General features: G+C 41.1%; 1 protein-coding gene across 4 annotated transcripts; it reads left to right on the top strand.

Annotated features, from left to right (window-relative positions):
• The first annotated feature begins 621 nt into the window (after positions 1-621).
• LOC129836337 (polymeric immunoglobulin receptor-like) lies at positions 622-12,926 on the top strand. 4 transcript variants are annotated; one of them, XM_055902376.1, is made up of 10 exons: positions 622-747; positions 7,330-7,641; positions 7,954-8,283; positions 9,205-9,253; positions 10,933-11,021; positions 11,179-11,219; positions 11,582-11,650; positions 11,957-12,028; positions 12,403-12,456; positions 12,616-12,926. In XM_055902376.1, the coding sequence occupies exons 1-9, from the start codon at positions 690-692 to the stop codon at positions 12,442-12,444; spliced, it is 1,062 nt and encodes a 353-aa protein (XP_055758351.1). In that variant the 5' UTR covers positions 622-689; the 3' UTR covers positions 12,445-12,456; positions 12,616-12,926. The 4 variants fall into 4 exon arrangements, with proteins under 4 accessions (XP_055758351.1, XP_055758352.1, XP_055758350.1 ...); XM_055902377.1 differs by having other exon boundaries at positions 12,613-12,926; XM_055902375.1 differs by having other exon boundaries at positions 12,403-12,926.

Genomic DNA, 12,926 nt, shown 5'->3' with positions numbered 1-12,926 from the left:
CTGCAATTGGTTGCCTAAATTCTGGGGCGGGGCTTAGTGAAGGGTCAGTAGTGGTAGGACCAAGTCATGGGCTGGTGCCACCAACTGAAAATGTTTGTATGGAGCCCTGTGAATATGCTCTTAAACATATAATAGAACTTGTGAATTATAAGATCTTAGGCTATGCTCTCACATTTGTCCACAATTTGGAATTAGGCTGACTCATGTTACTAAATGAATGAAATGCTATATGAGGTGACCTTTTTTTTTTATTGACAATGTAATTGGATTCCGTTACTCATTTTGAGTAATCCAAAGGATTACGTTACTAATTACTTCTTTTTTTTCTTCATGTAACTGTAATTATTAATATCAGAAAGGACTATCAGACCAACACAGGACTCAGGAGTTTATAAATGTATTACTTTATCAGGCTATTGAGGATGGGGAACGAACCACAAGCAATGATCATATAAATCAACATATGTATTAACATCAACCTTGGTCAGGTTCAACAGCTCAACATTGACTACACAATGTCTTGCATAGGGCACATGGTTGCATTGTCATTAAAACAGGAAGAGTTAAATAAGTGATATTCATGTGGATCAGGAAGTAGAGTTAGTTGCCTGGGTGCCCTGGTCCATGACACACACCAGTGCACCCATTCAAACATAAAAGCTACCAGAGAATTTCTCTCTCATCTAATCATGGCTCCATATCTCCTCCTTGTCCTGCACACTCTTTTCTTCCTCACTGGACTGTCAGGTAAGTGAGGGAAGCCATTTTGTTGTTTGATATTATTAGACTCAGTTCCTGAGTCAGACACTGAGACTGAGTACATGCTGAAAGTCATAGCACTTGTAATGTTCTTTCTACTTTGTCAATAGACATTGTAGTAACATTAAAGATTTTCGGTATTGTAGTATCTGGGATCTACATCTGTTTATATTAGTTACTATGCTGTTACTAAGCAGTGATGTATTACGACAGTGTTACGTTACTACACCTAATAGGAAATGCACATGCACACTAGTGTGCCCGGGAACTGTAGAGCAGGAGAGGTTTTGACTAAACGAAAACTAACTGTACTCCCGTCTCCTGCCTGGTCATTTCTCCACAACACAAATATTACAGGTATGTTGTGCTCAGATGTATTGATGAGTGCCATTTTAATTTGTGAAACAGTTGTATTTTTCAGCAGTTATCTTTTTCTAGTTTTTGCATAACACATTTAAACACAATTTCCAGTAAACGAGATCTAACATATTAAGAAGAGACACAGGAATAAAGCACTTCTTTGGTTACAGTTGTATACCATGAGGTGTTCTTTGATCATGGCATGAAATACTACAGAACAAAAATAAGTTGATGCTGGATAGTAAACAAGCCTTTTTGCAAACCAACTTCCAGAAGTAATTAAGGCACTCTCATGTAGTGTAAAAATGTAAAATCCTTTGTTTACGGCTTATATATAGCAAACATTTTAAAGATTACTGGCGCGTTGCGGCTACAAGAACCTTTATCAGGGTGACAAAGAATAGGGGTAGTCAGGTGTAGTGCATTCGGAAATTCCTTGACTTTTCCTTGACTTTTTCCACATTTTGTTATGTTACATTCTTATTCTAAAATTGAATAAATTGCTTTTTCCCCTATCATCAATCTACATTCAATACCCCATAATGACAAAGCAAAAATGGGTTTTTAGAATTTTTGCAAATGTATAAAAAATAAAAAACTGAAATATAACTTTTTCATAAGCATTCAGACACTACTCAGTACTTTGCTGAAGCACCTTCGGCAGCGATTAAGCCTCAAGTCTTTTTGGGTATGACGCTACAAGCTTGGTACACCTGTATTTGGGCAGTTTCTCTCAAGCTCTGTAAGGTTGGATGGGGAGTGTCGCTGCACAGCTATTTTCAGGTCTCTCCAGAGATGTTCAATCGAGTTCAAGTCTGGGCTCTGGCTGGGCCATTCAAGGACATTCAGAGACTTGTCCCGAAGCCACTCCTGCGTTGTCTTGGCTGTGTGCTTAGGGTCGTTGTTCTGTTGGTAGGTGAAACTTCGCCCCAGTCTGAGGTCCTGAGCGCTCTGGAGCAGGTTTACATCAAATCAAATCTAAATTATTTATATAGCCTTTCTTACATCAGCTGATATCTCAAAGTGCTGTACAGAAACCCAGCCCAAAACCCCAAACAGCAAGCAATGCAGGTGTAGAAGCAGGGTGGCTAGGAAAAACTCCCTAGAAAGGCCAAAACCTAGGAAGAAACCTAGAGAGGATCCAGGCTATGAGGGGTGGCCAGTCCTCTTCTGGCTGTGTCGGGTGGAGATTATAACAGAACATGGCCAAGATGTTCAAATATTCATAAATGACCAGCATGGTCAATTAATAATAATTACAGTAGTTGTCGAGAGTGCAGCAAGTCAGCACCTCAGGAATAAATGTCAGTTGGCTTTCATAGCCGATCATTCAGAGTATCTCTAGAGAGTTGAAAATAGCAGGTCTGGGACAGGTAGCACGTCCGGTGAACATGTCAGGGTTCCATAGCCGCAGGCAGAACAGTTGAAACTGGAGCAGCAGCACGGCCAGGTGAACTGGGGACAGCAAGGAGTCATCATGCCAGGTAGTCCTGAGGCATGGTCCTAGGGCTCAGGTCCTCCGAGAGAGAGAGAAAGATAGAGAGAAAGAGAGAATTAGAGAGAGCATACTTAAATTCACACAGGACACCGGATAAGACAGGAGAAGTACTCCAGATATAACAAACTGACCCTAGCACCCCGACACATAAACTACTGCAGCATAAATACTGGAGGCTGAGACAGGAGGGGTCAGGAGACACTGTGGCCCCATCCGATGATACCCCCAGACAGGGCCAAACAGGAAAGATATAACCCCACCCACTTTGCCAAAGCACAGCCCCCACACCACTAGAGGGATATCTTCAACCACCAACTTACCATTCTGAGACAAGGCCGAGTATAGCCCACAAAGATCTCCGCCACGGCCAACCCAGACAGGAAGATCACGTCAGTGACTCAACCCACTCAAGTGACGCACCCCTCATAGGGACGGCATGAAAGAGCACCAGTAAGCCAGTGACTCAGCCCCTGTAATAGGGTTAGAGGCAGAGAATCCCAGTGGAGAGAGGGGAACCGGCCAGGCAGAGACAGCAAGGGCGGTTCGTTGCTCCAGAGCCTTTCTGTTCACCTTCACACTCCTGGGCCAGACTACACTCAATCATATGACCCACTGAAGAGATGAGTCTTCAGTAAAGACTTAAAGGTTGAGACCGAGTCTGCGTCTCTCACATGGGTAGGCAGACCATTCCATAAAAATGGAGCTCTATAGGAGAAAGCCCTGCATCCAGCTGTTTGCTTAGAAATTCTAGGGACAATTAGAAGGCCTGCGTCTTGTGACCGTAGCATACGTGTAGGTATGTACGGCAGGACCAAATCAGAAAGATAGGTAGGAGCAAGCCCATGTAATGCTTTGTAGGTTAGCAGTAAAACCTTGAAATCAGCCCTTGCCTTAACAGGAAGTCAGTGTAGGGAGGCTAAAACTGGAGTAATATGATCAAATTGTTTAGTTCTAGTCAGGATTCTAGCAGCCGTATTTAGCACTAACTGAAGTTTATTTAGTGCTTTATCCGGGTAGCCGGAAAGTAGAGCATTGCTGTAGTCTAACCTAGAAGTAACAAATGCATGGATTTATTTTTCTGCATCATTTTTGGACAGAAAATTTCTGATTTTTGCAATGTTACGTAGATGGAAAAAAGCTGTCCTTGAAACAGTCTTGATATGTCCGTCAAAAGAGAGATCAGTGTCCAGAGTAACGCCGTGGTCCTTCACAGTTTTATTTGAGACAACTTTACAACCATCAAGATTAATTGTCAGATTCAACAGAAGATCTCTTTGTTTCTTGGGACCTAGAACAAGCATCTCTGTTTTGTCCGAGTTTAAAGTAGAAAGTTTGCAGCCATCCATTTCCTTATGTCTGAAACACGGGCTTCTAGCGAGGGCAATTTTGGGGCTTCACCAAGGATCTCTTTGTATTTTGCTCTGTTCATCTTTCCCTCAAACCTGACTAGTCTCTCAGTGACAAGTCATTGTTTTTTATAACTGTGCACCAGTGGCATTTCACACTTTAGTATCTCAATATGTTTTTTTTTTGTCATGTGTAATTAAAAGTACAGCATTATTCAGTTGGAAATGAAGATCAAACAGTTGCATTATAAATAATAATTTCAGCTGCAGAAAGGGATACTGGGTAAAAATTTGTTTTTGAAAGTATACCTCAAATATATTTTGTGGACATTTAAGTTAAATATACTTTTTTGAAAGTATACTTAAGTATATTCTCTTGAGAAAGTATACTCTCAGGAAGCATATTCCTCAGCTAGTCATGTTCGCTTATGTGGAATAAACAATCATTATCATTGTCAACTTTCTCTGCACTCTTCCGAACAGGAATTCAGAAAGTACTTCAAAACTCATCATTGGCACTGAAACTATACTTATAATGTACTTGTCACACCCGGATCTGTTTCACCTGTCCTTGTGCCACCCCCTCCAGGTGTCGCCCATCTTCCCCATTATCCCCTGGGTATTTAAACCTGTGGTTTCTGTCTGTCTGTTCCAGTTCGTCTTGTATGTTCCAAGTCAACCTGCGTGGTTTTCCCGTGCTCCTGCATTTTCTATTCTCTTTTGCTAGTCCTCCCGGTTTTGACCCTTGCCTGTTTCCTGGTCTCTGTACACACCTGCCTGACCATTCTGCCTGCCCTGACCTCGAGCTTGCCTGCCACAGTGTACCTCCTGGAGTCTGAACTAGTTTTGACCTCTTGCCTGTCCACGACCGTTCTCTTGACTATCCCTTTTGGATTATTAATAAATATCAAAGACTCAAACCATCTGCCTCCCGTGTCTACATCTGGGTCTCGCCTTGTGCCCTTATAGTACTTTATAACTCAGAAGCAGAGTTCCATAAAAAAAATCTATGCCTCAACTTAAAAACAACTCCAAGTGTATTTTGAATGAATAAACTCAATTACAATTAAAGCATATGAAATTGAAGTAAACTTTTAATGAGCATGTTTAAGTGTAATGATAGTGAACATATAGTATACTTAAAAAATAAAATACAATGCATTTAAATTACAAGGTGTATTGAAGGTTGATAGTATATTGATAAGATAATTAGGTGGGCGCTGAAATTTGTCTATTTCACACATACAAGAGTGAATTGTAAATTATTTTGTGAATATCCCACTACCCCTTAGAGTGGGTTCAGTGCCAGGGATCAGCTATTATTGACAGCAACCCTGGAGCAATTAGTGTTATGTGCCTTGCTCAAGGGCACATCAACAGATGTTTCACTTAGTCAGCTCAGGGATTTGAACCAGCAACCTTTCAGTTACTGGCCCAACACTCCTAACCACAAGGCTACCTGCCACCCACCTGTTGTATACTGCAAGACTGAAAAAAAACCAATGAATTTAAAAAGTGTTTTTAAGGATGAAGTGTTATGATAGTATATTTATAGTATACTTAAGATATCCTAGAAAAGTACACTACATATTTGAAGTACAGTTGAAGTCAGAAGTTTACATACACCATAGCCAAATTCATTTAAACTCAGTTTTTCACAATTCCTGACATTTAATCCCAGTAAAAATGCCCTGTTTTAGGTCAGTTAGCTTCATCACTTTATTTTAAGAATGTGAAATGTCAGAATAATAATAGAAAGAATCATTTATTTCAGATTTTATTTCTTTCATCACATTCTCAGTGGGTCAGAAGTTTACATACACTCAATTAGTATTTGGTAGCTTTGCCTTTAAATTTTTTAACTTGGGTCAAACATTTTGGGTAGCCTGACTTTGTTGTCCTTAAGCCATTTTGCCACAACTTTGGAAGTATGCTTGGGGTCATTGTACATTTGGAAGACCCATTTGCGACCAAGCTTTAACTTCCTGACTGATGTCTTGAGATGTTGCTTCAATACATCCACATAATTTTCCTCCTCATGATGCCATCTATTTTGTGAAGTGCACCAGTCCCTCCTGCAGCAAAGCACCCTCACAACATGATGCTGCCACCCACATGTTTCACAGTTGGGATGGTGTTCTTCGGCTTGCAAGCCTCCCCCTTTCTCCTCCAAACATAAGAATGGTCATTATGGCCAAACAGTTCTATTTTTGTTTCCTCAGACCAGAGGACATTTCTCCAAAAAGTACAATCTTTGTCCCCATGTGCAGTTGCAAAGCATAGTCTGGCTTTTTTATGGCGGTTTTGGAGCAGTCGCTTCTTCCTTGCGGAGCGGCCTTTCAGGTTATGTCAATATAGGACTCGTTTTACTGTGGATAAAGACACTTTTGTACCTGTTTCCTCCAGCATCTTCACAAGGTCCTTTGCTGTTGTTCTGGGATTGATTTGCACTTTTCGCACCAAAGTATGTCCATCTCTAGGAGACAGAACACGTCTCCTTCCTGAGCGGTATGACGGCTGCGGGGTCCCATGGTGTTTATACTTGCATCCTATTGTTTGTCCAGACGAACGTGGTACCTTCAGGCTTTTGGAAATTGCTGGCCAGTTACTGGCCCAACGCTCTAACCACTAGGCTACCTGCCACCCCAAGTATATGTTAGTGTACTTGTAATGTATTGCTGTATTATTGTTGCTGATGATGGGCCTTCCAGGAGGGTTATGAGGATCCTTGTTAACCTTTGGTAACATGTAATAGCACGCCAACCTGGGGTGGGCAGGGAAAATAAAGTCATATTCTTGCTTAGTGATCCACTTTTCATCTTTGGCATGGCCCAAGATATCATCAAACTCTTGAAATAGAAAAGAAAAAGCTCCCATGTCTATCAATTTGAAAAAATAGGGATATTTTTTACCTAATAACAAAAGTGTAAGTAACATATTTTGCACACATTTCTTTTTTCAACATTGTACTACAGTAGATATCAGAACGACCATCCAGTCAAAGTTACAGTATAGTTACAGTAAGTTACAGTATATCATAACTATTTCATTAACTTCAAATTGTATCTGATTGAAACTAGAGATTGTGTCCATAGTTGAAGGGTGTCAAAGCTAAATATGAGTTTAATGGTCAAAGTGTTACGTTCTCGTGGCTGGATTTCGGTGTGACGCCAACGGCACTAACATGTCTCAGTCTTCTCTGGTGTCACAAACACATAGTGTGACAACGACAGTATCACTCATTTCTCTCCAGAGGTCACAAATGTATACATTATGTCAAGTGGTTTGGCTGATCATCTGGTGGGACTCTTGAGCAGTTGGGTCAAATTAAAGTATCTATATAGGTATTTTCTGTTGTGTCTACAGGTATTCACGGTGTGTCCACAGTGAGTCATGTGTCTGTACGTGAAGGAGGCTCCATCACCATCCCATGTCTCTATCATCATGGCTCTGAAAAACATGTGAAATACTGGTGTAGTGGATATTTTTTCAATTTTTGCTCTACTCTAATACGTACTGACTCTCAGAGTGCATCTAATGGGTTGTCCATCGCTGATCATGTTACTACAAGAGTCTTCACTGTGACCATGAAGAATCTGCAACTAGGGGTCTCTGGATATTTCTGGTGTGCTGTGGAGAAAGGTGACACCACATATCTATATCTGTCAGTTGCCACAGGTGAGATCCTTACCTTTCTGATCATTGAAATACCATGTACTGAGTTTAGTAATACCATGTACTGAGTTTAGTAATACCATGTACTGAGTTTAGTAATACCATGTACTGAGTTTAGTAATACCATGTACTGAGTTTAGTAATACCATGTGAAATTGGTTAGTTTAGATGAACATCTGGCCTCATAATTCTGTTTAAACCACTTGTGTTTTCTGATCTAGATTTACCTTATTAAAATGACCGAACATGTACTCTGTATGGGGATTATTTGACATTCACACAAAGGTTGACCCTTCAAATCCATTCATTGTGCAGGTACTGCAGGGCTCTATGTGGACCAACAACATGTGGCTGGAGTTGAAGGACAGAGTGTCACTGTCAATTGTAACTATCATAACTCTGGAGATTTCTGCTGGTGCAGGCTGGGTGGCTCTTGCGTGGAGAAGAGTGTTGGGAATTTAGATGGAGCATCAGTAGAATTAAAGCGGATTCTTGCCAATGGAAAAAAAGTCATGATCGTAACGATGAGTCAACTAACAATTAAGAACACTGGCTGGTACTGGTGTGCAGTTGGAGATCTACAGATGCCTGTTCATATCACTGTTAACCAACCAACCACAACACAGAGTAACACCACCACCACAAGTAAGTACAGAGCAATCCCATATAACCAAGTATGAGTCCCGTTTATTCATCCAGTGTTAGAGATTAAGGAACATTTCTGAAGCAAAGTGGAAATATATATATATTGTATTTTGCCTTTTTTCTTTGCAATTTCGATCTTGTCTCATCGCTGCCACTCCCCAAAGGGCTCGGGAGAGGCGAAAGTGGAGTCATGCGTCCTCCGAAACAGGACCCGCCTAACCGCGCTTCTTAACACCCGCCAGCTTAACCCGGAAGCAAGCCGCACCAATGTGTTGGAGGAAACACCGTTCATCTGGCGACCGGGGTCAGCCTGCAGGCACCCGGCCCGCCACAAGGAGTTGCTAGGGCGCGATGAGCCAAGTAAAGCCCCCCCCGGCCAAACCCTCCCCTAACCCGGACGATGCTAGGTCATTTGTGCACCGTCCTATGGGACTTCCGGCCACGGCTGGTTGTGGCACAGCCAGGGAATAAACCCGGGTCTGTATCATCGCCTCTAGCACTGCGATGCAGTGCCTTAGACCGCTGCGCCACTCAGGAGGCCCCAAAGTGGAAATCTTTTGACCACACGTTCTCTTGAGATTTTCCTGTCAGTCATGTTAAAGATCTTTAAGAAATGGAACAATCTTTATAAAACTGTTCATCATATCTACCACCTAGATTTGAAAATAATACTGAAAATACAAGGAATTTAATTTTAACGCATGTGTCAAACACAAGCTAAGAAAGCATTATATAGATTAGCTAATCAACATTCCAGTTACCTGGTTTTAATCATATAAATCTAAATTGTACACCAGTCAGTTTATTGGAGCTACTTATTGGAGCTTCTCACAGCGACAAAAGCTCCAACCACTTACTAAACTTCACTAACAGGTGTTGAGTCTAACACTTCTCAGCCCACATTCACCCCTTCTGTTACAGACCAGAACAATGGGGGAACTGACGAGAAGCGACAGGAAAGGACCCAGAGGTCAGTATTCAGTCTCCTCACTTTAACAGGGGCAGCAGGAAATGTTCCCTCTAAAAATGTTTAAGCACTGAGAAAATGTCAGGTCTGCTGAGCGCAAACTTGAACTTTGTGAAAATTCTGTGCAACTTCCGGTGTACGTTTACTGTGAACACTGAGGCTGTACCTGCTTTAATTTACTGTTTTGACAGGGGCCAAGTAGGCTACTGTGGCTATTCGATCACACTGTAGGCCTACCAGAGTGGCCTACAATCAAAAACTATGGATCAGATAACATTTTAACATGGAAATAGCAGTTATTTCCTTCAGCCAACAGTAGCATCCAATGTGTGGTGTTCAATGTAGGCCTACATTCCATGAGACTTTTGAAAAAACATGCAGGCATTTACATTAATTATCCATTTGTTCTTCAGACAAGGAGGTAACTGAACATTTTGTTGTGTTGTTTGATGCAAGAAACCACGTTACAAATTCCATTATTATAGAGAATCAGACAAATTATGCTACCCTCTGCATATTGGCAACTTAGCTTATTCAAGTCTCTCTCAAAATACAATATTGCCCCTTTAAGACATAAAAAAAGCTCTTTACCTGACTTGTTTTTCAAAGATGACTAGAAAAGTACACGTTTTGTGCTCTTGTAGGAAGCAGTCACTCCCACATTGCCGAATACAAATGATCTATAACTAGGCTAGTAACTCACTAACTAGAAAAGAATATGAACAAATGGGAACACATGGCTACATGCAGCTCTTGGTTTGATCTCAAAACACATAATAATAGCTCATGCTGTAAAGCAGTCCAGTTCAAAGTGAATGGCATAAATCTATATATGGCAATGGTCTATTTGCATATAGGTCTACTGCAGATCTTATTGGTTATGGTGCACCGGTCTGTGGAGTAAGGGCCTGAGTTGTGCCTGTCAATGCAATAGAATTCTACTCCAATGCATTCTGCCTACAACAAAATCTCTTGCATAGTTCGTTTTGTTTGTTTGTTGCAATGGAATTGGCTAATATTGCATTGATTCGATTGAATTCCCACAGTAAAGGGAAACGTTTATAGTGTTAAGTAACAAAGAAAACTTGTGAAAGTTGAGTGAAATTCAATCTCGTGCTTCTCTGTAGAGGCTGATATTTCTTCTGCGGGGGAGCTGTGCGCAGCTTATATGGAACATTGGCGGCAGGTAGCCTAATGGTTAAGAGCTTTGGGCCAGTACAAACGGAAGGATGGCGGTTCAAATCCCCTAGTCAGAAAAATATGTTGTTGTGCCCTTGAGCAAGGCACTTAACCCTAATTGCTTCTGTAAGTCGCTCTGGATAAGAGCGTCTACTAAATGACAAAAATGTAATAGTCATCCAAATGGTTGGTGAAACTGTAAGGGTGTGGGGGCAATGGATGAAAGTGTATACAAAATTAAAAACACCTTCTTTTACCACTTCCCCATGGTTAGATATCTTTGTGCGTGTATTGTGACATACTTAAGCTTTTGTGGCATTCTCTTCTCCTCCCTCTTTTGGTAAAGTTCCTTATTCCTTACTTCCTAAAACGAATGTGTTCGGACCATGATAGGCTATAAAGTATTTCTATGTCGCAACAGTCCAAAAAAATGATGCCTATGATACTGAGATCAATGCCTGTGATTATCTATATATTCTATTTATTTGCATTTTATATTCCAGTTTGCTGGTAGTCCTGCTCATTCCTCTGAGCCTGTTGGTGGTGGTGATAGCTGTTACCTTGCTCACATGGAAGATGTTGAGAAAACATGGTATGTATTTGTTTTAATGAAAATGTATTAAAACAATAATAATAATGACTAATGTCATTTGCAGAATATTATAAATACAGGACCGTAGTTGCTTCTACAAATGAAAGGTTTGACATCAGAGTTCATTAGTACCAATATCCTCTTTTGATTATTTCAGAGTACAAGAAGGCAAAGGACCAACCAACAAACACCTCAGTAGTAAGCTATGGTCATGTTATCTTGTCACTCATCTGTTCCTTCCTCTTCTTGAGAAAGCTTTGGTTGATAGTCATAAAAGGCCTCAATTATCAACCCGATCTCTTAGGTTTACTGGACTCAAGAATATTAAGTTAAACAGTTGAAAGAGAACTGCATTTCTCAATTTAGTCATGCACTGAGTATGCATATTTGACTTCCTCAAATCCCTCACCACAACTCCTGACACTTGAATGATAACACATTTTGTACATTCATAGAATACATCGAAACTGCAAATTCATGTGTCAATATACATGTGTACAACATCCTTCTGTCGTAAAAAAAAGTTTGACGTTAACAAGGTTTGTGTTTCATTCTTTCAGCAGTCTGCTGACCCTGAGCAGAACATTACCTACAGCACTGTGAGTCACATCAGAGGATCAACACAACAGGTAAAACGTAACCTCTTTCACCCAACCCCCCTTCAACACAACCTAAACCCTCTGCAAACCAACTTAACAACCCCATCAAACTCAACCCAACCCACTCCAAACCAACCTAAACCCTCTGCAACCCAAATAAACCCCCATCAAACTCAACCCAACCCCCTCCAAACCAACCTAAACCCTCGGCAACCCAACTAAATCCCCATCATACTCAACCCAACCCCCTCCAACCCAACCGAAACCCTCTGCAACTCAACTAACCCCCTCTCTGAGTGGATGAGATCATGTTGCTCTCTCTCCTCCATCCCACAGGGTCTAAACTCTGAGAGCCACGGTGACTTGTACAGCACTGTGATTCCTAAGCAGCACAGGACAGCACAAAGGGTAAACGTTAAACTAAGTAAACACATACACACTGCTGGTCTTGTATAGTATTTTTCTGTCTTGAGAAGCAGAACTTGAATTGACAGCCCTGATGTATTGTAGAATGTACAATGAATACAAAATGGATGTAAATATTATCTGAATAACTCTATGTAACCGTCTACCATCGGGACCCATTACCTGATGATGCAGTGACATACAGCACCGCGGTCACCAAGACCAAGGCCTACATAAAAAGCTGCTCTACTGTGTTGATGACTTGCTTAACTTATTCATGCCTGTATGTGTTTGTACTGGCAGAAGCTTATATTTATATAGGCTCTGTAACTCACCATTATAGCTATCAATCTATGTGTGTTCCTCCTCTCTTACAGGCAGCAGAACCAGATGTTGTGGTCTACAGCACAGTGGCCTAACACCAGAGATAGGTCTGTGTAATCCCTGCAAACCTTCATGTTTCCTATTTCCTTTCCGTTGGTGCACTTGACATTTTATCTGCACCTTCTGACAAACTGATCGTTGTCCATCAGTAACCTATACGACTGGTATGTTCACCGATAACTGAAGGTTCACTTTCTCTCCAGCAGGAGGCAACAGAACAACAGAGACTGAGTGTAGTCCCTCCAAATTACAAATAGGTCGTGTTCCATTTTACTCCCTAGCTCTTACCTCTTTGGGGGCTACTGATCTGGAAGGACTGAATAGGACTAATGCCTGTCTATCACAGTCTTGTTCTTTTCCATTGTGCAGGCTCTGCTGGCTTAATTATGCCAGTGATTGTGTATTCTAGACAAAGGCAGATTAATTGAGTGTAATTTTTGATTTCCTGAAGTTTAATGTACACCCTGATCATGTGTATTTCAATGCTTCATATCTGAAATAAACTACTTTAACAAGA

The sequence above is a fragment of the Salvelinus fontinalis genome, chromosome 37 (genome assembly GCF_029448725.1).
Source record: "Salvelinus fontinalis isolate EN_2023a chromosome 37, ASM2944872v1, whole genome shotgun sequence".
In the NCBI taxonomy this organism is placed as follows: Eukaryota; Metazoa; Chordata; class Actinopteri; order Salmoniformes; family Salmonidae; genus Salvelinus; species Salvelinus fontinalis.
The sequence above is the reverse complement of the archived record's forward strand: the minus strand, read 5'-3'. Positions and strand labels throughout refer to the sequence as shown.